Below are 27,112 nucleotides of genomic sequence, written 5' to 3'. Positions count from 1 at the left end.
GTACGCGAGTCACTGCCGATGACGCTAGCCATTGAATAGCATGATAGCACTCCCTTGTGGGCGTGCTAACATGTTAAGAGGGTGGATTAGTTGGGGGAAATAACGCCCTTGCGACTCGTCCCTGCGCTCATTACCATATCATAAAAGATCTTTAGAAATACTTTTTCTAAAGATCCATTTATCTATGCTAGTGTATACAGGGACAGTTAGGCAGGGATTAGCAATATGCACCCAGAACTGCACGTGGTTGGGGGGTAATATTGCACCTCACAGGTTCACTTTAATGTTTAATTATATGTGTGAAAAGGTCCAGAACTTGTAGATCAGATTTGTTACATGTCCTCTACATTGCACAATGTGTACAGCCACCTTTTACCTTATATTTACTAATCTGTTCAGATCCGGTTATTTAAAAGCAAAACAATATATGGAAGAGGAGAACTACGACAAAATAATCAGTGAATGCACAAGGGAAGTGGAGGCCAAAGGCAAGTACACGGCGGAAGCGTTACTGCTGAGAGCCACCTTCTACCTGCTCATCGGGAACTCTGCTGCTGCCAAGCCAGACTTGGATCAGGTCATTAGCATGGAAGATGCCAATGTTAAGGTAACTAATGAACTCAATTGATGTTACAATTTACAAACATTTTGGGTCAAAACTGTATTAGTGTCCGTGTAAGTCATTGGGAAAGATTTATTAAATCCTCTGGAAAGAAAAGTAGATCAATTTCCTAATGCGGCCCATCAGGTGGTAGAGCTGCTACAGTGTTCCCAGCCTGCTGATCAACAGCTGGCAGGGTCACGTGATTGTTATGTATTACAGGTCTGACTAAAGGCCACTTTACACGCTGCAATATCGTTACCGATATCGATAGCGTGCGTACCCGCCCCCATCGGTTGTGCGACATGGGCAAATCACTGCCTGTGGAGCACAACATCGCCCAGACCCGTCACACTACTTAGCTGCCTAGCGACGTCGCTATGACCGGCGAACCGCCTCCTTTCTAAGGGGGCAGTTTGTTCGGCGGCACAGCGACGTCACTAAGCCGGGCGCCCAATAGAAGCGGAGGGGCGGAGATGAGCGGGACAAAACATCCCGCCCACCTTTTTCCTTCCGCATTGCCAGCGGCCGCAGGTAAGGTGAGGTTCCTCGTTCCTGCGGTGTCACACATAGCGATGTGTGCTGCCGCAGGAGCGATGAACTACATCGTACATGCAGCAGCAACGATAATTGTGGATAGGGGGGCATGTCACCGATTAGCGGTTTTGCACGTTTTTGCAACGATGCAAAATCGCTCATAAGTGTCACACGCAACAACATCACTAACGCGGCCGGATGTGCGTCACAAATTCCGTGACCCCCAACGAGATCGCTTGAGCGATGTAGCGTGTAAAGCGGCCTTTACTTTGTAGTTTAAGTAGAATTATTTTCTTTGTCGCTCCATTGGGAGACCCAGACAATTGGGTGTATAGCTTCTGCCTCCGGAGGCCACACAAAGTATTACACTTTAAAAAGTGTAACCCCTCCCCTCTGCCTATACACCCTCCCGTGCATCACGGGCTCCTCAGTTTTATGCTTTGTGTGGAAGGAGGCACACATCCACTCATGCATTCTCATTTTAGTTATGTCGGTTGGAAGAAAAGTGGGCCCCCATGGGGCCCCCGGCATGTTCCCTTCTCACCCCACTATGTCGGCGGTGCTGTTAAGGTTGAGGTACCCATTGTGGGTACAAAGGCTGGAGCCTCATGCCGTCTCCTTCACCATCCCTTAGCGGCTCTGGGAGAAGTGGGATCCTGAGCGGTCATCCATTCACTGGGACCGTGCTCCCTCCGCAGCCCCTGTGGGAATCTGTCGGACAGGAGTTTATTTATCCTCAGGGACCGGGCCCTGCATCACTAAGGTACTCTGTACCCCCATGGGGGATGTGCATGGAGCGCCTTCATCCCGGACGCTGCAGCAGCTGCTTATTTGTGACGGCCGGCGGACTTCCGCGCCGACCGCGCCTGTTTGTCGGCCGCGGTCTTAAATTTAGTCCCCGGCTTCAATTGCGGCCTAGTAGCAAAACTCCCGCCCCCGGGCCTGTCAATCAGGGGTAAGGGCGGGACTGCCGACCTGACGTCGGTTGTGAGGGCCGGAGCATCCTGTATGTTTCCTCCCCCTCACTGATCACTGTGGGGACTCCAGATTCCCGCACTTTTCTAGCGCTGCCCACGGCCCCACTCCTCCCCAGAGAGCTCCGGCAGCCCTTTTTTTTTGGCATTCTGCCTGTGGAGGATTTCCAGGAAAGAGCTCTGCAACGCTGGGAGACCTAAGGCAGGGAATCTGGAGGACACACACTCCGCTTTTTAGCGGTCGGTAAGCCACACCGGTCACCCGGTGCTGGTCCCCTTAGGGTGCCGGAATAGTTACTATATAGATATATATATTTCTGTTCGGTCGGGCTGTATACCCTTTCCCATATACCCTCAGTGATCACTCTCCTAGGAGACAACAGCATGTCGTTCACAAGGAGCAAGGGTGCCAAGGCACAGGGTTATTTTGCGACCTGTACCTCTTGTGCAGCTAAGTTACCTGCGGGTTCCACCTACCCTCACTGTGAGCAATGCTCAACCCCTGTTTTGCTTGCTCAGCCGGAGCCTCGGTCACTAGTGGGCCCCTCGGCTCAGGTAGAACCCCTTGCTCCCCCTGTCCAAGCGGCAGGGACAGAGTTTGCAGTTTTTGCTGAAAAACTCTCTGAGTCACTCTCACAATCCATGGCTCAGTCTAAGGACAAATGGTCTGCCAAGCTGCTTGAAGCTTTGCAGTCCAGACCGGTCCTTCCACAGGCCCCGGGCCCTGTTGGATCTTCGCCTCCAGGCCCCTCTCTGTCCGCGCCGCAGCACGTTCCCAGGGGGGGCCCTAGGTCTCACGTGGAGGACACCGGCCCGGACCACAGTCCCAGACCGGCTAAGCGGGCCCGCTGGGAATCTTCCCCGACTTCTTCACGCTGCTCGGGTTCCCAGCTTGAGGACTCTCTGGAGGACGAGGCGGACGTCGCAGCTCAGGGCTCTGACCCTGACGTTGCTCTCAATCTTGATACACCTGAAGGGGACGCCATAGTAAATGACCTTATCTCGTCCATCAACCAGGTGTTAGATATATCTCCCCCGCCGCCACCTGTAGAGGAGTCGACTTCTCAGCAGGAGAAACACCAGTTTCGGTTCCCTAAACGTACACGGAGTGCGTTTTTCGATCACTCTAACTTCAGAGATGCTGTCCAGAAGCCCAGAGCGGTTCCGGACAAGCGCTTTACTAAGCGCCTTACTGACACACGTTACCCCTTCCCCTCTGACGTTGTTAAGGGTTGGGCTCAATGTCCCAAGGTGGATCCCCCAGTCTCTAGATTGGCAGCTAGATCTGTGGTATCGGTTGCAGATGGCTCATCGCTAAAGGATGCCACTGACAGGCAGATAGAGCTCCTGGTGAAATCCATCTATGAAGCCACGGGCGCGTCTTTTGCCCCGGCTTTTTCAGCCGTGTGGGCACTCCAAGTTATCTCAGCTTGTCTGGCTGAGATTAATGCGGTCACACGAAATTCTGCTCCGCAGGTTGCGTCTTTGACTTCTCAGGCGTCAGCTTTTTCTTCCTACGCCATGAACGCAGTTCTAGACTCTGCTAGCCGTACAGCGGTGGCATCCGCTAACTCTGTGGCAGTCCGCAGGGCCATGTGGCTGCGCGAATGGAAGACACTCGGCTTCCAAGAGGTTCTTAACCGGTTTGCCGTTTTCTGGCGACCGCTTGTTTGGCGAGCGATTGGATGAGATTATTAAGGAATCCAAGGGAAAGGACTCCTCCTTACCCCAGTCCAAACCGAAGAGACCTCAGCAACGGAAAATACAATCGAGGTTTCGGTCCTTTCGTCCCTCCGCCAAGCCCCAATCCTCTTCGTCCAGTAGGCCGGAGAAAGGCCAGAGGAACTCCTATGCGTGGCGGTCCAAGTCACGCCCCCAAAAGGCCGCAGGAGGCACTGCTTCCAAGGCGGCCTCCTCATGACTCTCGGCATCCCCGAACCGCATCCTCGGTCGGTGGCAGGCTCTCCCGCTTTTGCGACGCCTGGTGGCCACATGTTCAAGACCGATGGGTGAGAGACATTCTGTCTCACGGTTACAGGATAGAGTTCAGCTCTCGTCGTTTCTTCAGAACCTCTCCGCCCCCCGAGCGAGCCGATGCACTTTTTCAGGCGGTGAACGCTCTGAAGACAGAAGGAGTTGTGATCCCTGTTCCCCCCCAGGAACATGGTCGCGGCTTTTACTCCAACTTGTTTGTGGTGCCAAAGAAGGACGGCTCGTTCCGTCCCGTTCTGGACCTCAAACTGCTCAACAGACATGTGAGCACCAGACGGTTTCGGATGGAATCTCCGCTCGGTCATCGCTTCGATGTCACAAGGAGACTTCCTAGCATCGATCGACATCAAGGATGCTTATCTCCATGTGCCGATCGCACCCGAACATCAACGCTTTTTGCGTTTCGCCATCGGGGACGAACACCTTCAGTTCGTGGCATTGCCTTTCGGCCTGGCGACAGCCCCACGGGTGTTCACCAAGGTCATGGCATCTGTTGTGGCGGTCCTACACTCTCAGGGCCACTCGGTGATTCCCTACTTAGACGATCTTCTGGTCAGGGCACCCTCTCAGATGGCGTGTCAAAACAGCCTTTCCGTCGCTCTGGCGACTCTCCAGCAGTTCGGGTGGATCATCAACTTCCCAAAATCCAAGTTGACACCGACCCAATCACTGACTTACCTCGGGATGGAGTTTCATACACAGTCAGCGGTAGTCAAGCTACCGCTGGACAAACAGCTTTCGCTGCAGGCAGGGGTGCAATCTCTTCTTCGGGGTCAGTCACACCCCTTGAGGCGCCTCATGCACTTCCTGGGGAAGATGGAGGCAGTGCCCTTCGCGCAATTCCATCTGCAGCCACTCCAATGGGACATTCTCCGCAAATGGGACAGGAGGTCGACTTCCCTCGACAGGAACGTCTCTCTTTCCCTTGCAACCAAGACGTCACTTCAGTGGTGGCTCCTTCCCAACTCTCTCAAGGGACAAGTATCGGCGCTATCCGTATTTTTTCAAAAGCGTCTAGCCAGGCTTCCGCAGGTCCGCACGTTCCTGCAGGGGGTTTGCCACATAGTCCCACCTTACAAGCGTCCGCTGGAACCCTGGGACCTTAACAGGGTGCTAACGGCTCTTCAGAAACCACCTTTCGAGCCGCTGCGGGATGTCTCTTTATCACGTCTTTCGCAGAAGGTGGCATTTCTAGTGGCCGTTACATCGCTCCGTAGAGTGTCTGAGCTGGCAGCGCTGTCATGCAAAGCCCCCTTCCTGGTTTTTCACCAGGATAAGGTGGTTCTGCGTCCGGTCCCGGAATTTCTCCCTAAGGTGGTATCCCCTTTTCATCTCAATCTGGATATCTCCTTACCTTCATTTTGCCCTCATCCAATTCACCAATGTGAAAAGGATTTGCACTCATTAGATCTGGTGAGAGCACTCCGGCTCTACGTGTCTCGCACGGCGCCCCTGCGCCGTTCAGAGGCCCTCTTTGTCCTTGTCGCTGGCCAGCGTAAGGGTTCGCAGGCTTCCAAGTCAACCTTGGCTCGGTGGATCAAGGAACCGATTCTTGAAGCCTACCGTTCTTCTGGGCTTCCGCTTCCTTTGGGGCTGAAAGCCCATTCTACCAGAGCCGTGGGTGCGTCCTGGGCATTGCGGCACCGGGCTACGGCTCAGCAGGTGTGTCAGGCAGCTACCTGGTCTAGTCTGCACACTTTCACGAAACACTATCAGGTGCATACCTATGCTTCGGCAGACGCCAGTCTAGGTAGGCGAGTCCTTCAGGCGGCGGTTGCCCACCTGTAAGAGGGGGTCGTTTTCGGCTCTTTTTATCGAGGTATTCTTTTACCCACCCAGGGACTGCTTTTGGACGTCCCAATTGTCTGGGTCTCCCAATGGAGCGACAAAGAAGAAGGGAATTTTGTTTACTTACCGTAAATTCCTTTTCTTCTAGCTCCTATTGGGAGACCCAGCACCCGCCCCTGTTCCCTTCGGGCTGTTTGTTCTTTTGTGTACACATGTTGTTCATGTTGAATTGTTCTTTTGGTTCATGGTTTTCAGTTCTCCGAACATCCTTCGGATTGAATTTACCTTAGACCAATTTATAAGTTTCCTCCTTCCTGCTTTTGCACCAAAACTGAGGAGCCCGTGATGCACGGGAGGGTGTATAGGCAGAGGGGAGGGGTTACACTTTTTAAAGTGTAATACTTTGTGTGGCCTCCGGAGGCAGAAGCTATACACCCAATTGTCTGGGTCTCCCAATAGGAGCTAGAAGAAAAGGAATTTACGGTAAGTAAACAAAATTCCCTTCTTTTTAGATCACATTTGAAGGCCATTTTCTAGTTCCTACAGAGAGCCTAAAAGTTTGCGTAACCATAATGTTAAAGGGGTTCTCCATTACTCAATCCCTAGGGTCACTTCCTGTGCCGCCGCCATTTCAGCGGTCTCAATGCTGGCTCTCCTAGGGATACGGAAGGAGTTTTTTTCAGCTCACCTGTCACCCAACACCATATGATTCTCCTGGGTGCTCGTGGTTCGCCAGCTAGTCCACACCGGTAAGCAGAAAGAGGAAGGAACGTAGTATGAACCCAGCACCAATTCCATAAAAAAATATTTTGATCCTTTATTGAAAAAGTTTAAAAATTAGTCGTAGAACGCATTGTACAAATGTTGCATCACAGGGAAAACTTTACGCGTTTCGGACTTAACATTTTAAAAGCAAAAGAGTCCTTAATCATAAGTTCAAGAACAGCAGCTGCTCTCACTTCCTCTGGATGTCTTGATTTGTCTGAAGGATGGGAGAGTGAAGCCAGCAGTGATTAGCCCATGTCACGTGATCCCCAGGAGAGCCAGTGGTGACAATACTGAAACGGCATCAGCACCAGAGGTAAGTATACATCTTATTATTTTACTGGGGAGAAGAGGGAACATAGGAATTCAGAGGGAGGGTTGTCAGTGTTAAACCCATTTAAGTCTCATACAACATATATTTGGCTTGTACTCTTACATGAACATGTATTTTCTTTATTCTTTCCTAGTTACGCGCAAATGCCCTAATCAAACGCGGCAGTATGTATATGCAGCAACAACTGCCGATGTGGTCTACTCAAGATTTCAACATGGCTGCAGACATAGACCCCCAAAACGCAGATGTTTACCACCACAGAGGGCAGGTGAGTGGCCCTGTTTTATGAAGTTAACTAGTTCTTTCCAGAATAGTTCATCGCCTATTTATGGGTTAGATGATACTACTTAATCGTCGGGGTGCCCCTCCACAACAGGTGACTTCGGCCTCTTGTTTGAACGCAGCGGGCGGACAGTCTTGTGGCCTATGGCACCATTCATTCTCCATACAACTGCGAGATTTAGCGAAGTACAGCACTTGGCTTTCTTCAGGCTGTCCAATAGACAGTGAATGGAGGAGCGGTACATGTGGTTGACCACCACTCTATTAAAGGAGAAGTCCCCTTTTATGCCGGTCAGTGGTCAGACCACCAGTCTAGTAGTTGTCACCAATCCTGCAAATCGGTGATGAACTCTTCTTACCAGAATACCCCTTTGCTCAATGGATCTCTTAAGGAATTTAAATAGCCATCGCTGAATATTTTATCATCATTAAAGAGAATTTGTCAACAGGTTTTTGCTATGTAATCTGAGAGCACCATAATGTATAGGCAGAGATTCTGATTACAATGATGTGTCACTCACTGGGCTGTGTTTTGTGGTTTCATTAAAATCAGTGTTTTCTCAGCAGCAGATTATCACTAGAGGACGGTGTCTCGTGCCTCCTGGTCCAACCCTGCCCCCAGCACTAACTGGCTTTTCTGTCCGTTTACAATGTACACAGAAAGCTGTCACAGTGGTGTGGGCGAGGTTATACAGGGCTCAATATTCAGAGCTCTGCTACATCTGCAGCAGAGAAAATAGTGATTCTATCACAACTGCTGTACCCAGTAAACTAAGTGATACATCTCTGGAGTCAGGGTCGCTGTCCCTGCATCATACTTGGCAAAATCCTGCTGACAGATTCCCTTTAACCCCTTCAGCCCCCGGGCATTTTGTGTTTTTCCGTTTTGTTTTTTTCCTCTCTTTCTTCAGAGAGCCGTAACTTTTTTATTTTTCCGTCAATCTTGCCATATTAGGGCTTGTTTTTTGCGGGACGAGTTGTACTTTTAAATGAAACCATAAGTTTTACCATATAGTATACTGGAAAATGGCAAACAAATTCCAAGTGCGGAAAAATTGCAAAAAAAGTGTTATCGCACAATAGTTTTTGGGATATTTTATTCATTGTTCACTATATGGTAAAACTGATGTGTCATTGTGATGCCTGAGGTCAGTGCGAGTTTGTAGACCCCAAACATGAATAGGTTTACTTGTATTTATGGGGTTAAAAAAAAATTCACAACCTTGTCCAAAAAAAGTGGCGCACGTTTTGCGCCATTTTCCAAAAATCCGTAGCGTTCTCATTTTTCAGGATCTGAGGCTGGCGTTTTTAACTATACCATTTTTGCGCAGATGCTACGTTTTGATCGCCTGTTATTGCATTTTGTGCTAAATTTGCGGCAACCAAAAAACGTAATTTTAACGTTTGGAATTTTTTTGCCGCTACGCCATTTACTGATCAGATTAATTGATTTTATATTTTGATAGATCGTGCATTTCTGAAGGCGGCTATACCCAATATGTGTATATTTTTTATTTTTTTAACCCTTTAATTTTCAATGGAGTGAAAGGGGGGGTGATTTGAACTTTTAGGGTTTTTTTAATTTTTTTTTTAATTTTTTAAAACTTTTTTTTTATTTTACTAGTCCCCCTAGGGGGCTATAGTGATCAGCAATCCGATCGCTCTGCACTATCTGCAGATCACAGCTACAGAGCTAAGAACTGCAGATTTAGTGCTTTACTTTCAATGCCGGCTGTATTCCGGCATTGAGAGGAAGTGACTCATGTTAGCTACAGGCGTCATCACATGACCCTTTGCTACCATGGCAACCACCGAAAGTCACATGATCATGTCACGTGACTTTCGATGGGGGCGAGGTAAGTCACTGTCATGGCGGCGCGCATATATATACATCTCTCTGCCAGATTTTGGCAGCGAGATGTAAGGGGTTAATGGTCGCGGGGGGAAGCGCGACACACATGCAGGCACACACATATCAGCTGTTGAAAACAGCTGATATGTGCGCGGATCGCCGCCGCCTGCCCACGGCAGGGGGCGGGGATTAACCTCACATGAGTTAATATTATTGTGGCCTTCAGAATACTTTTATTTTAAAAAAAAGAATGTTGAATATTTTTTTTTTTTTTTATTATTTTAATTTCTTTGTCGCTCCATTGGGAGACCCAGACAATTGGGTGTATAGCTATTGCCTCTGGAGGCCACACAAAGTATTACACTTAAAAGTGTAAGGCCCCTCCCCTTCTGGCTATACACCCCCAGTGGGATCACTGGCTCACCAGTTTTGTGCTTTGTGCGAAGGAGGCAACACATCCACGCATAGCTCCACTTTTTAGTCAGCAGCAGCTGCTGACTATGTCGGATGGAAGAAAAGAGGACACATATAGTGTCCCCAGCATGCTCCCTTCTCACCCCACTGTGTCGGAGGTGTTTGTAAGGTTGAGGTACCCATTGCGGGTACGGCGGCAGGAGCCCACATGCTGATTCCTTCCCCATCCCTTTTTACAGGGCTCTGGGTGAAGTGGGATTTACCGGTCTCCAGGCACTGAGACCGTGCTCCATCTACAGCCCCTGGAGAAGATGCTGGATGGAGCGGAGTACATCAGGGACATGGCCCTGCTTCCTCAAGGTACTCTGTGTCCCCGTGCATTTGGCGCTCACACCGCAGCATGCTGGGTGTTGTAGTGCGCCAGGGGACATCAGCGCTGCGGCGCCTGTGCCATGGCCTCATTCAGCCTCGCTGAAGCAGGCTCATTTATGGGAACTGGTCGCGCCGGCCGCTGGGACTGCGGCGCGGCTGGCACTTGTAGTGCGCCGGGGACTTCAGCGCGGCCTGCGCTTTTACGGCGGCCGCGCTGATAACTAGAGTCCCCGGCTTTTGCGGCCTGTTTCCGTTCGTTCCCGCCCCCAGACCTGCCAGTCAGGAGAGGGGCGGGACGCTGGCCGCTTCCAGTAATCGGTCGCGCCGGCCGCTGGCAGCGGCGCGGCTGGCACTTGTGGTGCGCCGGGGACTTCAGCGCGGCCCGCGCTTTTACGGCGGCCGCGCTGATAACTAGAGTCCCCGGCTTTTGCGGCCTGCTTCCGTTCGTTCCCGCCCCCAGACCTGCCAGTCAGGAGAGGGGCGGGACGCTGGCCACTTTTATGAATCGGTCGCGCCGGCCGCTGGAACGGCGGCGCGGCTGGCACTTGTGGTGCGCCGGGGACTTCAGCGCGGCCCGCGCTTTTACGGCGGCCGCGCTGTTAACTCGAGTCCCCGGCTTCTGGGCCTAGTCTCCCTTCGTTACCGCCCACAGCCCTGACAGTCAGGGTAGGGGCGTGACGCTGCATAGAGCAGCGCTGAGAGCTGGAGTATGTTTTGCATACTCCACCCCTCTCACTGTGTGCACTGTGAATCCGGATTCCCGCACTTTCTCAGGCACGCCCACGGCTTCCTTCTCTACAAGGACGCCGGCAGCCATTAGTGCAGTTTCTGTACGATACAGAGACAAGTGTGGAAGACCCTGGCATTCTGATAGTCACACAATCGCTGTAACAGGCGTTAAGCAGCACCTGTGGTGCTAACCCCACTAGTGCAGAAGTGCACTTATAGATATGCTTGTACTATATACATTGCACTGTTTGGTCGCACGTTGTATATACCCTCCTGGATTAGGCGGAGGAGTTATCAGCATATTCTCTGTGTAAAACAAAAGTGCAGAACCACATGTTTTTCTATACAGCTGGTACAGCATGTACGGCTATACGGCCGGCAGGTCACATAGACTCCCATTATATGCACTAATGGCCAGGGGATGAGGACGGTGTCTGCAGTATTTACTGACAGTTTTTCTGAGACTATGGCTATGATACTAGAAGCCTAGCAGTCCGGACATGTCTCTCACAATATGGGCACTGTTGAATCACTGATCCATGGCCCCCCTCAGTGTGAATAACTAACAGGCATCCCAGAGTCACGGCTCTGCAAGGACGTCAGTCCCAGACAGCCTAAGTGGGCTCGCTATCAGCGGCCTCGGTTTCTCAGGGTCCTAACAGAAGGACTCGCTGTGTAATGAGGCGGAAGTAGCGGCTCAGGATTCTGATCCTGAGACCGCTCTCAATCTGGATACACCTGATTGTGACGCCATAGTAAATAATCTTATAGCGTCCATCTATAGAATGTGGGTTATTTCTCACAGCTCCTCCAGTGGAGGAGTCAGCTTCACGTATTTTTCTGGACCACTCTGCCTTCAGAGAGGCAGTCCAGGAACACCACGCTTATCCAGATATGCGCTTCCCCAAACGGCTTAGGATACATGTTATCTCTGTCCCCTGACTTGGTCAAGGACTGGACCCAATGTCCCGAGCGGCATCCTCCAATCTCTAGGCTTGTAGCTAGATCCATAGTTGCAGTGGGAGATGGAACTGCAAAATCAAAGATGCTGCTGACAGACAGATGGATCTCTGGTCGAAAGCCATCTACGAGGCTGTCGGCGTTGGCTCCGGCATTCTCTCCCTTGGGGCACTCCAAGCTATTTCAGCTTGCCTTACACAGATTGATACGGTTACACGTACATCTGTGCCGCAGGTGGCATCCTTAACCTCTCAAATGTCTGCATTTGTTTCTTACGCGATTCAGGTTGTCCTGGACTCTGCGAACCGTGCGGCGGTAGCCTCCGCTACTCCGTGTTTTTAAGCAGAGCCTGGTCTACGCGTTAAGTGAATGGAAGGCAGATCTGCTTCCAAAAAAGGTTGCCTAACCAGTTGCCTTTTTCTGCTGACCGACTGTTTGGTGAGCGTTGGATGTAACCATTAAACAGTCCAGAGGTAAGGATTCATCCTTTCCTCAGCCCGGACACAACAAACCCCAACAGAGCAAGAGGCAGTCGGGGTTTTCGGCTTTTTCGAGGCTCGGGCAGGTCCCATTTTTCCTCGTCCAATGTGGACTCAAAAGGATTAGAGGAGCTAAGATTCTTAGCGGGCTCAGTCTCGCCCAAAAAAGCGACAGTCTGAAAACCCGCTTCCAAGGCGGCTTCCTCATGACTTGCGGCCTCGGTCGGTAGCAGGCTCTCCCGCCTTGGCGATATTTAGCTGCCATAGGTCAATGACACCTCCCGGCCGGGCCGCTGCTCTTCTGCAAACAGGGTGCACTCTATAGGCAGAAAGAGTGATGTCCCCCGTTCCTCTTCAGGAACAAGGTCACGGTTTACCCCAAATTCTTTGCGGTACCTATAACAACGGGCCGTTCCGTCCCGTTCTGGATCTAAAAATGCTCAGCAAGCTCGTGGACACCAGGCGGTTCCGGATGGAATCCTTCCGCCATGTCATCGCCTCAAGGTCCCAAGGATATTTCCTAGCATCGTTAGGCATCAAGGATGCTTATCCACACGTGCCGATTGATCCAGAGCACTAGCGTTTCTACGCTTCGTTATAGGAAACGAACACCTTCTGTTCGTAGCTCTACCTTCCGGCTAGCGACAGTCCAACTGGTCTTCGCCAAGGTCAGGGCAGCAGTAGTCACAGTCCTGCACTCTCAGGGTCACTCTGTGGTCCCGTATTTAGACGATCTACTTGTCAAGGCACTCTCTTAGGAAACATGCCAACTCTGCCCGAACGTTGCGCTGGAGACTCTCTAGAGTTTTGGGTGGATCATCAACTTTTTAAAGTCAGATCCGACCCCGACCCTATCGATAACATATCTAGGCATAGAGTTTCTTACTCTCTCAGCGATAGTGAAGCTGCCGCTAGACAAACAGCATTCCTACGGGCTGCAAGCTCTTCTTTAAGAACCAGTCGCACACATTGAGACGCCTCATGCACTTCCTACGTAAGATGGTAGCAATGGAGGCAGTTCCTTTCGCGCAGTTTTACTGCGTCCACTACAATGGGACATTCTCCGCCAATGGGTCAAGAAGTCGACGTCCCTCAACAGAGTCGTCGTTCTTTCTCAGGCGGCCAAGGAATCTCTACGGTGGTGGCTTCTTCTCACCTCTTGGTCAAAAAGAAGGTCCTTTCTATCCCCGTCCTGGGCGATAGTTACGACAGACGCGAGTCTATCAGGGTGGGGAGCAGTTTTTCTCCACTACAGCGCTCAGGGTACGTGGACTCAGCAAGAGTCCACTCTTCAGATCAATGTTCTTGACACAGAGCAGTGTATCTTGCCCTACAAACCTTCCAACAGCAATTGGAAAGCAAGCATATCCGACTTCAGTCGGACAGCTCCACAGCGGTGGCATACATCAACCACCAAGGAAGAACGCGCAACCGGCAAGCCTTCCAGGAAGTCCGGCAGGTTTGATGTGGGTGGATGACACGGCATCCACCATATCCACAATTCACATCCCAAGTGTGGAAACTAGGAAGCTGACTTTCTAAGTCGCTGAGGTGTGGCCGAAAGAGTATGGTCTCCTCACCCGGACGGGTTTCAGGAGATCTGGCGCCGCTGACAGAGGCCGGACGTCGATCTAATGGCGTCACGGCACAACAACAATGTGCCAGCTTCATGGCACGGTTTCACAATCATCGAGCTCTGGCGGCAAACGCCTTAGTTCAGCATTGGTCGCAGTTCCAGCTCCCTTAGGTGCCATCTCTGGCATTGTTGCCCAGAGTACTGCGCTAGATCAAGACCGACTGCGGCCGCGCCATCCTCGTCGCTACAAATTGGCCGAGGATGTTGTGGTACTCGGTTCTGTGGTGCCTCACGGTAGGCTAACCGGGGGCACTACCAGACCAATCAGACTGGCTGTCTCAAGGGCCATTCTTCCATTTGAATTCTACGGCTCTCAACCGGATGGTGTGGCATTGAGTCCTGGAACCTAGTGTCGTTAGGATTACCTCTGGACGTGGTTGCCACCATGAGACAGGCTAGCATACCAACGTCCGCCAAGATTGACCACAGGACGTGGAAGATGTTCTTATCTCGGTGCTCGGCGCAGGGTGTTTCTCCCTGGCCGGTTGCATCGTCTATGTTTCCTTCCTTCCTGCAATCTAGGTAGGAAAATGGGTTGTCGCTCAGTTCCCTTTAGGGACAAGTCTCAGCGCTATCTGTATTTTTTTCAGAAACGACGACTTCCTCAGGTACGCACGTTCCTACGGGGAGTTTGTCTTCTCAGCACTCCGTACAAGCGGCTGTTTGAGCCCTGAGATCTGAACAAGGTTCTAATTGCTCTCCAGATGCCGCCTTTCGAGCCTTTGAAGGATGTCTCCCTTCCCGTTTTTCACGGGAAGTGGCCTTCTACTAACGTTCTCGTCTCTTAGGAGAGTTTCCGAGCTAGCAACGCTCTTATACAAACTCTCTTCCTGGTCCTTCACCAGGACAGGGTAGTTCTGCGTCCGGTTCCGGAATTTCTCCCTAAGGTGGTATCCCATTTTCATATCAATCAGGATATCACCTCACCTTCTTTGTGTCCTCGTCCAGTCCATCAATTTCAGAAAGATTTGCATCTGTTGGTTCTGGTGAGAGCACTCAGGTTCTACTTCCCGCATGGCGCTCCTGCGCCACCCGGATGCACTCTTTGTCCTTGTCGCTGGTCGGCGTAAACAGTCGCAAGCTTCCAGATCCACCCTTGCTCGGGGGATCGAGGAACCAATTCTTGAAACCTACAGTTCTACTGGGCTTCTGGTTCTCTCAAGGCCGAAGGCCCATTCTACCAGAGCCGTGGGTGCATCCTAGGCATTACGGCACCAGGCTACGGCTCAGCAGGTGTGTCAGGCACCCACCTGGTCGAGTCTACTTACTTTTACCAAGCATTATCAGATGCATACCTACGCTTCGGCAGACGCCAGCCTAGGTAGATAAGTCATTCAGGCGGCGGTTGGCCACCTGTAGGAGAGGGCCGTTTGACGGCCCTATCATGAGGTATTCTTTTACCCACCCAGGGATTGCTTTTGGACATCCCAATTGTCTGGGTCTCCCAATGGAGCGACAAAGAAGAAGGGAATTTTGTTTACTTACCGTAAATTCCTTTTCTTCTAGCTCCAATTGGGAGACCCAGCACCCGCCCTGTTTTCTGGGGGTTTTTCTGTTTTTTCGGGTACACATGTTGTTCATGTGGTATGGTTCAGTTCTCCGATGTTTCCTCGGATTGAATTGGTCTTTAAACCAGTTATTGGCTTTCCTCCTTCTTGCTTTGGCACTAAAACTGGTGAGCCAGTGATCCCACTGGGGGTGTATAGCCAGAAGGGGAGGGGCCTTACACTTTTAAGTGTAATACTTTGTGTGGCCTCCAGAGGCAATAGCTATACACCCAATTGTCTGGGTCTCCCAATTGGAGCTAGAAGAAAAGGAATTTACGGTAAGTAAACAAAATTCCCTTCTTTTAATAAAAAGCTAGGAAAATGTCTAGAATTACATTTTGTAAGTGAGTGATGTGTATTTGTAACAGGGGGAGACCATAAGATGCGAATGTAAAATTGTCCCTTTATTTGCAGCTCAAAATCCTGCTGGACCAAGTTGATGAAGCGGTTGCAGACTTTGATGAATGTATTAGATTGCGACCAGACTCGGCTTTGGCTCAGGCACAGAAATGCTTTGCATTAGTAAGTACTGAGCTGTGCAGCCTCTCCTATCTACGAGCCAGTGTTAACTCACTCTTGGTATGAAGAAGCCAAGGGCCACAGTCAATATTGCATTTCTTTTTCGCTCCTAATTGGGAGACCCAGACAATTGGGTGTATAGCTACTGCCTCCGGAGGCCGCACAAAGTACTACACTTAAAAGTGTAAGGCCCCTCCCCTTCTGGCTATACACCCCCCCGTGGGAGCACGGGTCCCTCAGTTTTTGCTTTGTGCGAAGGAGGTCAGACACGCACGCATAGCTCCACTGTTTAGTCAGCAGCAGCTGCTGACTATGTCAGATGGAAGAAAAGAGGGCCCATACAGGGCCCCCAGCATGCTCCCTTCTCACCCCACTTTCTGTCGGTGGTGCTTGTTAAGGTTGAGGTACCCATTGCGGGTACGGAGGCTGGAGCCCACATGCTGATTCCTTCCCCATCCCCATTAGGGCTCTGGGCGAAGTGGGATTTTACCGGTCTCCAGGCACTGAGACCGTGCTCCATCCGCAGCCCCTGGAGAAGCCGCTGGATATGGAGCTGAGTATCGTCAGGGACATGGCCCTGCTCCGTCAAGGTACTCTGTGTCCCCGTGCATACGCGCGCACACCGCAGCATTGCTGGGTGTGTTAGTGCGCCGGGGACAACAGCGCTGCTGCGCTTGTGCCATTTCCTCACTTCAGCTTAGCTGAGTGGGTAGACTCAGGGAGAACGGTCGCGCCGGCCGCTGGGACTGCGACGCGGCTGGGACTTGTGGTGCGCCGGGGACTTCCGCGCTGACCGTGCACATATCACGGCCGCGCTTATTACTACAGTCCCCGGTTTTTGCGGCCTAGTTCGTTCGTTCCCGCCTCCGCACCTGCCAGTCAGGAGGAGGGCGGGACGCTGTACAGAGCATCAGCGCTGAGGGCTGGAGTCGTTTTTACATACTCCAGCCCTCACACCAGGCACAGTAGGACGCAGTTTCCCGCACTTTGTTTGTGGCACGCCCACGGTCCGCCCCTCTTCACAGAACGCCGGCAGCCATTCCTGCCTGCACGCTGAGCTGCAGAGGGGAGACGGGGAGACCCAGACACGGGATTCTACGGCCTCATACCCGCTGTTCAGCGGGCGGTAAGCAGCCTCAAGGGCTCACCCCCACTTGTGCCGTTTGTATACTGAGTATTTTGTGTTTGCAAATACTTTGTACTGTACGGTCGCTGGTGATTCTCGGCTATATACCCTCCTAGATTACAAGGAGGCAACAGCATGTCGTCCGCAAAACGCAAGGGTGCCAAGGCACAGACATTATATGCTGCCTGTACCGCATGTGGGGCTGCTCTACCGGCAGGTTCCACTGACCCCCATTGTGTGCAGTGCTCGGCCCCTGTGCAACTTGCACAGCCGGGGCCTCTGCTGGACGTGACCCAGGGTGTACCACCTGTGAATGCTGTCCAGGTGACAGGAACGGAGTTTGCAGCTTTTGCTGACAGATTGTCTATGACCATGTCAAAGATTCTTGAAACATTGCAGTCTAGACCAGTAACTCAGACCATGGACACTGTGGCATCATTGCTCCCTGGTCCCCCTCAGCTGGAACACTTCCAAGCTCCGGGGGTGTCACATGCACCCCAGGGTGACGATTCTGACTCGGACGACAGTCCCAGACAACCTAAGCGGGCTCGTTATGAGGGGCCCTCAACTTCGTCTCACTGGTCAGGATCCCAGCGGGACGAATCTATGGGTGATGAGGCGGATGTAACTGATCAAGATTCTGATCCTGGGACCGCTCTCAATCTGGATACACCGGATGGTGACGCCATAGTGAATGATCTTATAGCGTCCATCAATAGGATGTTAGATATTTCTCCGCCAGCTCCTCCTGCGGAGGAGGCAGCTTCACAGCAGGAGAAATTCCATTTCAGATATCCCAAGCGTAAATTAAGCACTTTTCTGGACCACTCTGACTTTAGAGATGCAATCCAGAAACACCACGCTTATCCTGAGAAGCGGTTTTCTAAACGGCTTAAAGATACACGCTATCCTTTTCCCCCTGACGTGGTCAAGGGTTGGACCCAGTGTCCCAAGGTGGACCCTCCAATCTCCAGGCTTGCAGCTAGATCTTTAGTTGCAGTAGAAGATGGAGCGGCACTTAAAGATGCCACTGACAGGCAGATGGAGCTCTGGCTGAAATCCATCTATGAAGCTATTGGAGCGTCGTTGGCGCCAGCTTTCGCAGCCGTATGGGCACTCCAAGCTATTTCAGCTGGGCTTATACAAGTCGACTCGGTCACACGTACATCTGCCCCGCAGGTGGCACCATTGACCTCTCAAATGTCTGCATTCGCGTCTTACGCGATTAATGCTGTCCTGGACTCTACGAGCCGTACGGCGGTGGCGTCAGCCAACTCCGTGGTTTTGCGCAGAGCCCTGTGGTTGAGAGAATGGAAGGCAGATTCTGCTTCCAAGAAGTGCTTAACCAGTTTGCCTTTTTCTCGTGACCGATTGTTTGGGGAGCGTTTGGATGAAATCATTAAACACTCCAAGGGTAAGGACTCATCCTTACCTCAACACAGACAAAACAAGCCCCAACAAAGGAGGGGTCAGTCTGGTTTTCGGTCCTTTCGAGGCTCAGGCAGGTCCCAATTCTCCTCGTCCAAAAGGACTCAAAAGGATCAGAGAGGCTCAGATTCTTGGCGGACTCAGTCACGCCCAAAAAAGACAGCAGGAAGAACCGTTACCAAGACGGCTTCCTCATGACTTTCAGCCTCCTCTCTCCGCATCCTCGGTCGGTGGCAGGCTCTCCCGCTTTGGCGACATTTGGCTGTCACAGGTCAAAGACCGTTGGGTGAGGGACATTCTGTCTCACGGGTACAGGATAGAGTTCAGCTCTCGTCCTCCAACTCGTTTCTTCAGAACTTCCCCACCGCCCGACCGAGCCGTTGCTCTGCTGCAGGCGGTGGCCGCTCTAAAGGCGGAGGGAGTGGTGACTTCCGTTCCTCTTCAGGAACAAGGTCACGGTTTTTACTCCAATCTGTTTGTGGTGCCAAAGAAGGACGGGTCCTTTCGGCCCGTCCTGGATCTAAAGTTGCTCAACAAACACGTAAAAACCAGGAGGTTCCGGATGGAATCTCTACGCTCCGTCATAGCCTCCATGTCTCAAGGAGATTTCTTAGCATCAATAGACATCAAAGATGCTTATCTTCACGTGCCGATTGCGCCAGAGCATCAGCGTTTTCTACGCTTCGTTATAGAAAGCGAACACCTGCAGTTCGTAGCGTTACCTTTCGGGCTGGCAACAGCCCCTCGGGTCTTCACCAAGGTCATCGCAGCAGTAGTAGCTGTCCTGCACTCGCAGGGTCACTCCGTGATCCCGTATTTGGACGATCTACTTATAAAGGCACCCTCTCAAGAGGCATGCCAACACAGTCTGAACGTGGCACTGAAGACTCTCCAGAGTTTTGGGTGGATTATCAACTTTTCAAAGTCAAATCTAACCCCGACCCAATCACTAACATATCTTGGCATGGAGTTTCATACTCTCTCAGCGATAGTGAAGCTTCCACTGGACAAGCAGTGCTCTCTGCAGACAGGGGTGCAATCTCTCCTGCAGAACCAGTCCCACTCCTTGAGGCGCCTCATGCATTTCCTAGGGAAGATGGTGGCAGCAATGGAAGCAGTCCCTTTCGCGCAGTTTCATCTGCGCCCTCTACAATGTGACATTCTCCGCCAATGGGACGGGAAGTCGACGTCCCTCGACAGGGATGTCTCCCTCTCTCAGGCAGCCAAGGACTCTCTCCGATGGTGGCTTCTTCCCACCTCATTGTCAAAAGGAAAGTCGTTCCTACCCCCATCCTGGGCGGTGGTCACGACAGATGCGAGCCTATCAGGGTGGGGAGCAGTGTTTCTTCACCACAGGGCTCAGGGTACGTGGACTCAGAGAGAGTCCACCCTTCAGATCAATGTTCTGGAAATCAGAGCAGTCTATCTTGCTCTGCGAGCCTTCCAACAGTGGCTGGAGGGCAAGCAGATCCGGATTCAGTCGGACAATTCCACAGCGGTGGCGTACATCAACCACCAAGGGGGAACACGCAGTCGGCAAGCCTTTCAAGAAGTCCGGCGGATTCTGACGTGGGTGGAAAACACAGCATCCACCATATCCGCAGTTCACATCCCAGGCGTGGAAAACTGGGAAGCAGACTTTCTCAGTCGCCAGGGCATGGACGCAGGGGAATGGTCCCTTCACCCGGACGTGTTTCAGGAGATCTGTCGCCGCTGGGGGATGCCGGACGTCGACCTGATGGCGTCACGGCACAACAACAAGGTCCCGGTTTTCATGGCACGGTCTCACGATCACCGAGCTCTGGCGGCAGACGCCTTAGTTCAGGATTGGTCGCAGTTCCGACTACCTTATGTGTTCCCACCTCTGGCATTGTTGCCCAGAGTGCTCCGCAAAATCAGGTCCGACTGCCGTTGCGCCATTCTCGTCGCTCCAGACTGGCCAAGGAGGTCGTGGTACCCGGATCTGTGGCATCTCACGGTAGGACAACCGTGGGCGCTACCAGGCCGTCCAGACTTGCTGTCTCAAGGGCCATTTTTCCATCTGAATTCTGCGGCCCTGAACCTGACTGTGTGGCCATTGAGTCCTGGATCCTAGGGACCTCAGGTTTATCTCATGATGTTGTTGCCACCATGAGACAGGCTAGGAAACCATCCTCCGCCAAGATCTACCACAGAACGTGGAAGATATTCTTATCTTGGTGCTCTGCTCAGGGAGTTTCTCCCTGGCCATTTGCATTGCCTATTTTTCTTTCCTTCCTGCAGTCTGGGTTGGAAAAAGGTTTGTCGCTTAGCTCCCTTAAAGGACAAGTCTCTGCGCTATCCGTATTCTTTCAGAAGCGCCTGGCGCGACTTCCTAAGGTACGCACGTTCCTGCAAGGGGTTTGTCATATCGTTCCCCCTTACAAGCGGCCATTGGAACCCTGGGATCTGAACAAGGTTCTAATTGCTCTCCAGAAGCCACCTTTCGAGCCTATGAAGGAGATTTCCTTTTCTCGGCTTTCACAGAAAGTGGCTTTTCTGGTGGCGGTCACGTCTCTTCGGAGAGTGTCAGAGCTGGCGGCGTTATCTTGCAAATCTCCCTTCCTGGTGTTTCACCAAGACAAGGTAGTACTGCGTCCAATTCCAGAGTTTCTTCCCAAGGTGGTATCTTCCTTTCATCTCAATCAGGATATCACTTTACCATCTTTGTGTCCGCATCCAGTTCACCAATTTGAAAAGGGTTTGCATCTGTTGGACCTGGTGAGAGCACTCAGGATCTACATTTCCCGCACGGCGCCTCTGCGCCGTTCGGATGCACTCTTTATCCTGGTCGCTGCTCAGCATAAAGGGTCGCAAGCTTCCAAATCCACCCTTGCGCGGTGGATCAAGGAACCAATTCTTCACGCCTACCGTTCTGCTGGGCTTCCGACTCCTGGACTGAAGGCCCATTCTACCAGAGCCGTGGGTGCGTCCTGGGCATTACGGCATCAGGCTACGGCTCAGCAGGTGTGCCAGGCGGCTACCTGGTCGAGTCTGCACACTTTTACCAAGCATTATCAGGTGCATACCTACGCTTCGGCGGATGCCAGCCTAGGTAGACAAGTCCTGCAGGCGGCGGTGGCCCACCTGTAAGAAAGGGCTGCCTGACAGCCCGATCACGAGGTATTCTTTTACCCACCCAGGGACTGCTTTTGGACGTCCCAATTGTCTGGGTCTCCCAATTAGGAGCGAAAAAGAAGGGAATTTTGTTTACTTACCGTAAATTCCTTTTCTTCTAGCTCCAATTGGGAGACCCAGCACCCGCCCTGTTTTTTCTTAGGGTATTTGTTTTTCGGGTGCACATGTTGTTCATGTTGATAAGTTACGTTCTCCGATATTGTTTATCGGATTGAATTTGTTTTTGAAACAGTTATTGGCTTTCCTCCTTCTTGCTTTTGCACTAAAACTGAGGGACCCGTGCTCCCACGGGGGGGTGTATAGCCAGAAGGGGAGGGGCCTTACACTTTTAAGTGTAGTACTTTGTGCGGCCTCCGGAGGCAGTAGCTATACACCCAATTGTCTGGGTCTCCCAATTGGAGCTAGAAGAAAAGGAATTTACGGTAAGTAAACAAAATTCCCTTCTTCCATCTGGTTTTGTCTAGTTTTTTGTTTTTCATTTGTGCCTTATTTTTTTTTAGTTTGCACTTTTTCAACCTATTAATTTCTGCTTTTGTGTGTCCCTTTTGGACGAGTTTTTGATGTTTTTGGAGATATTTTCAGCTGATTCATCAATTGCAACTTTGTAAAATATTGCTACATTTTTGCTCAAATGCCGCCCAGTATTCCCCTGAAAATATTTTATGTAGACCTTGAATTTTTACAGAACCTGTGATATTTTTCCTCTGAACAGTCACACAAAAAAGGTTAGGCTGCTTTCACACATCTGTTTTTCACCGTGTGGCACAATCCGGCAAAAACAAGAGATGCAACGGATCCGGCGAAAAAACGGATCTGCTGCTTCAGTTTTTCCATGCATTCCTTCCGTTTTTTGACGGATCCGTTGTGCTACTGAGCATGCGCAGTTCAAAAACCAGATCCGGCGGCTGTATCAATTTTTTTCCGCATTGTGCCGGATCCGGCGTCCATGGACTTCCATTATAAAACACGCCGCATGGCGCCGGATGAGACAAAAAACGTTCCCCCTCAGCATTCCATCCGGCCGCTGCACAATCAAATTTTGCCGGATCCTGCAAAAGCCGGATGCAACGCAAGGCCATGCGGCAGAATTTGGCGCTAATACAATTCTATGGGGGAAAGAACGGATCCGGCGGCAATAAACGCCGGATCCGTTCTTTGCGGTTTTTACCGATTGTGCCGCACAGCGAAAAACGGACGTGTGAAAGCAGCCTGAACTGTAAAAGCAAATAGCCGTTTAGATTTTGCACAAAGTTCAAGAAACACGTGTACTATTTTTAAGAACCTGCACAAAACACGTTATCAGATACCACAAGAAAAAAAAAGTGACAAAAAAGTGATAAAATGACATTTTTCTGTATGTTTGTTATGTACATGGGACGGTCACCAAGGAATTAAATGTATTCCAATTGCATTTTTAGTTTTAATATGAAAAAGTTTACTTACCCTATAAATTCTCTGTGCAAGGCCTGTTTCACACGTCAGTGAAAACCAGACTTTTTTCACTGACTTATAAAAAACGCATATGTCCCACGTGGGTTGTCCATGTGCAATCCGTGATTGCACATGGAGATGAACTCACCTGTCCCCGCTCTTGCTGTCTATGGTGCTGAACTCTCCCGGATGCTGCCTCCGGCCGCCGCTGTGTCACCTCTGCAGCTACTTCCGGGTCGGCTGTGCCGTGCATAAATTATTATGCATGACAGTAATTAGCCGGGCAGAAAGCAGCAACCAGCAGAGGCCGGAGAGAGCGTCGCTGGAGAAGATGAGTATAAAAATCATTTTATTTTCAATGTACATGTTTTTCTAGTACGTGTTTCACAGATCACACCATAGTGTGGTCCGTGGGACATCAGTAATGCCAGAAAAAAACCCGACTTGTCTCTGTGCGCGGCACATGGACATACGTGTACGCCTCACGGAGACACAGTCAGTGAAAAACCACTGATGTGTGCGCAGATCCATTGATTTTAATGGGTCTGCGTATTTCCTTGATTCTGGTATGTATAAAAACTAACACAATGACATGTGAAAGAGGCCTAAGAAAAGTAAGAGGGTATTTTGAACAAGTTTAACACAATGGTCTCCACCCTAAAGAAGATCTCCATCCAAGGACTGAAATATTCGCTTTCAGTTGAGTTTGCAGCAACCTTCAGTCAGCAATTAACGTTCCTGACATCCCAGCTGAGGAGTAGATGGCTGTACATGATGGTCAGCTACACAAGGGTAAAAATATTGAGAAGTTATTAATGTGTCTTCGCTTCCTTTCTAGTACCGTAAAGCATATACTGGGAGCAATCCACTTCAGATCAAAGCTGCAATGAAAGGGTTTGAAGATGTCATTAAGAAATTTCCAAAATGTGCAGAGGGCTATGCCCTTTATGCCCAGGTAAAGTATTGACATGAGTGTTCCCTACTAAATCATATGGAAAGTGTTATGCAGTTGGGACCATCCCTTTTACAGTTCAGTTTTCTGCTTTAAATCATTGTTTTACGTTTGATTTTTAGACAACATAACGTGTTTCTATGGTGCATGAAAACATGAATGTAATGTCCCTACCAGTGATGAGCAGGCACTACCATGCTCGGGTGCTCTGTACTACCGTAGTGATGAGCGAGCACTACCATGCTCAGGTGCTCAATACTCGTAACTAGTGATGAGCGGGCACTACCATGCGCAGGTGCTTGTAACTAGTGATGAGCAGCCATTACCACGGTTGAGTGCTTATAACTATTGATGAGCGGGCACTACCATGCACGGGTGCTTGTAACTAGTGATGAGCAGTCATTACCACGGTTGAGTACTTGTAACTAGTGATGAGTGAGCACTACCATGCTCGGGTGCTCAATACTCGTAACTAGTGATGAGCGGGCACTACCATGCTCTGGTGCTCAGTACATGAACGTGCGGTCGGACACTCAGACTGACTCAAGATGTTTTGAACATTTTCCATTTCCATTTTTTCATAATTTGCATATCATTAACAGATCTATTAACCCTGTACTTTCCATAATTCCATGACGTTTCCTTGTTGCTGTTGTAATGATCATGAGTGTATTTCTGTAGAACCTCTGTCCTCTGATGATCACCCACAGACTGGCACCGTTGTTCTGCTGTTCCCACGCTGCCATCTGTACGCCAGGTGTAGGATGTCAGGTTTTGCTTAGAAAATGTCACTTTGCCTCTAATTGTGTTGTCTCCTTGGATACAGACCTTGTAACTGCTGGGATTTAGGTGTTTTTCTGTTTTTGTCATTGCTGTAAATTCTTTAGCTTACTTGTATTGGGGGAAATCCGGTCATGTCCTTACAAAAGCCAATAGACAGTGCACCTTTTTTTTCCTCCAGTACCGGTGACAACCACAAAAAAACAGCACTCTTCATATAAAATAAGAATGCAACTGGTATGAAGCATCACATCAAAGGGATTGCTGGGAGTATTTCCTGATGGATGAATCAGATGTGAATATTGTGTTTAAACTTTAAAGGGGTTGTCCAGCCTAAAATGATACGTCTACAATCACTTTGTCACTTTGTGACTGCAGACTTATGAATCCTCCCAGTGCACACAGGATGCCCCAGTTTGAGTCGGGAGGGAATGATGGTCACGTGACCGCAGTTGTGTGATATGTATGCTCTCAGCCAGAACCCGACTAGTAGGCGCAGCCTCACTCAGTGCAAGTGTATGGAGATGGCGCGTCCAACTAGTAGACACAGGCGTCTAGTTGGACGCGCCCTCACCATACACTTGTATGGAGTGAGGCCATGGCCACTAGTCGGGGTCTAGCCAAGAGCATGTGTATCACACACTTGCGGTCACATGACCGCCATTCCCGGCTCAGAAACCAGGGAATCCTGTGTGCCCTGGGAGGATTTATAAGGCTGCAGTCACATAGGGACTGTAGACGTGACCGCTGTTCCCGGCTCGGAATCTGGTGAATCACTTTGTTTGCTGGGAGGATTCATAAGTCTGCAGTCATAGAGTGACACACAGAGTGACTGGAGACTTAGACCGGACAACCCCTTTAAGTCACGATATTGGAAGCTCTGGCTAATAAATCCTGTGGTGTTCATGTTTTTATAGGCACTAACAGATCAGCAGCAGTTTGGGAAAGCTGATGAGATGTACGATCAATGTATAGAGCTTGAACCAGACAATGCCACCACATATGTTCATAAAGGGTAAGTGGTTTCCAATTATTGATGATGGGAATCCAATTAAGACCTTGGCGTAAAATGTCTTAGGACATGTGGCTGAAAACATCTGAGCCAAAGCAAAAAGGAATCGAATTGTGTAATTTAATATTTACCCCTTAGGATCTACTCTTACCTTTATGCTCAGTGCGGCACCACAAATACCACTACAGTGGAACCTTGGTTTAACCCCTTCACGACCGCGGGCAGTAAAATTACGTCCTATTTTAACGTGACTTAACGACCAGGGACGTAATTTTACTTCCTAAACTTCATTTGATTGCCGTGGCCATAGCAACGGCTTTCAAATTATGTCCCCTGCTGTTTCTTACAGCAGGGGACCTTTGCTTGACCCCAGGGGGGGCGGCATCGCCACCCCCTATCGACGATCGATGTGATTGGCTGTTCAAATCTGAATTGCCAACCACATCGTTCGCACTAATTTCGGCAAAAATAATGCCGGAAATAGTGCGATACTGTGAGATCCAGCTATGAGATGCCGCAGCTGCTGCAGCATATCATAGGTGGACCTCAAACATGTCGCCCCCAGCCCCTGCAGCACTGATTGGAGCGATCGTGCTATGACGCGCAATCGTGGTACCACGCCACCGCTGCTGCTGCCCGCCGCCGTAGCTGAGGTCACCGCTCCTGCTGCACGTGAGTACTGTGCTCACCTTGCAGCCCATGCGCGCTCCCGTGTTAGCCCCTGCCCGTGCCCCCCTGCGATCTCCCCCCCCCGACATCCCGATCTGCTCCCCCCCCCCCCCCGACATCCCGATCTGCTCCCCCCCCCCCCCCGACATCCCGATCTGCTCCCCCCCCCCCCCGACATCCCGATCTGCTCCCCCCGCGATCTGACTGCCTCCCCCATTATCTCTATTCTGCTTCTGCAGCTCCCTCTCCGGTTTCCCCCTCTGCTCTCCCCCCTCCCCCTCTGCTCTCACCCCCCCCCCTCTGCTCTCACCCCTCCCCCTCTGCTCTCACCCCCCCCTCCCCCTCTGCTCTCACCCCCCCCTCCCCCTCTGCTCTCACCCCCCCTCCCCCTCTGCTCTCACCCCCCCTCCCCCTCTGCTCTCCCCCGACGTCCTCTTACCTGTCTTCACCGGCCCGATCACATCTGCCTCCATCGCTGGGTCCTTCCTGGGCATTCTGCTGATCTGCCTGCTGCTCCTGTAAAGCTGTCCATCTCTCTGCCATTTGTTCCTCTGCAGCTCTTCTGGTCAGTGATCCTCTGGGTACTGTGAGTATAACTTTTTTTTTTTTTTTTCTGTATCCCCTGTCCATTTTTACACCTCATCTGTCCGTGCGTCCCGCTGAGCGCTGATCAGGGATGCAGATAGCGGATCTGCATCCCTGCTCAATTTTTGGCGTGACTTTTTTTTTTTCCGTATCCCCGACGCTTTTTGTATGGCATCTGTCCGTGCGTCCCGC

General features: G+C 50.9%; 1 protein-coding gene across 1 annotated transcript in view; it reads left to right on the top strand.

Annotated features, from left to right (window-relative positions):
- The window catches only part of TOMM70 (translocase of outer mitochondrial membrane 70), a 105,863-nt gene that overhangs the window by 59,148 nt on the left and 19,603 nt on the right, over positions 1–27,112 (top strand). The window contains exons 6-10 of the mRNA XM_075335150.1: positions 400–607; positions 7,125–7,259; positions 15,677–15,784; positions 23,761–23,877; positions 25,572–25,669. Coding sequence (XP_075191265.1) covers positions 400–607; positions 7,125–7,259; positions 15,677–15,784; positions 23,761–23,877; positions 25,572–25,669 — 666 coding nt within the window. The remainder of the gene's footprint in view (positions 1–399; positions 608–7,124; positions 7,260–15,676; positions 15,785–23,760; positions 23,878–25,571; positions 25,670–27,112) is intronic.

The sequence above is a fragment of the Anomaloglossus baeobatrachus genome, chromosome 2 (genome assembly GCF_048569485.1).
Source record: "Anomaloglossus baeobatrachus isolate aAnoBae1 chromosome 2, aAnoBae1.hap1, whole genome shotgun sequence".
Lineage (NCBI taxonomy): Eukaryota > Metazoa > Chordata > Amphibia > Anura > Aromobatidae > Anomaloglossus > Anomaloglossus baeobatrachus.
Note: the sequence above shows the minus strand (reverse complement) of the source record. Positions and strands in the feature narration are given on the sequence as shown.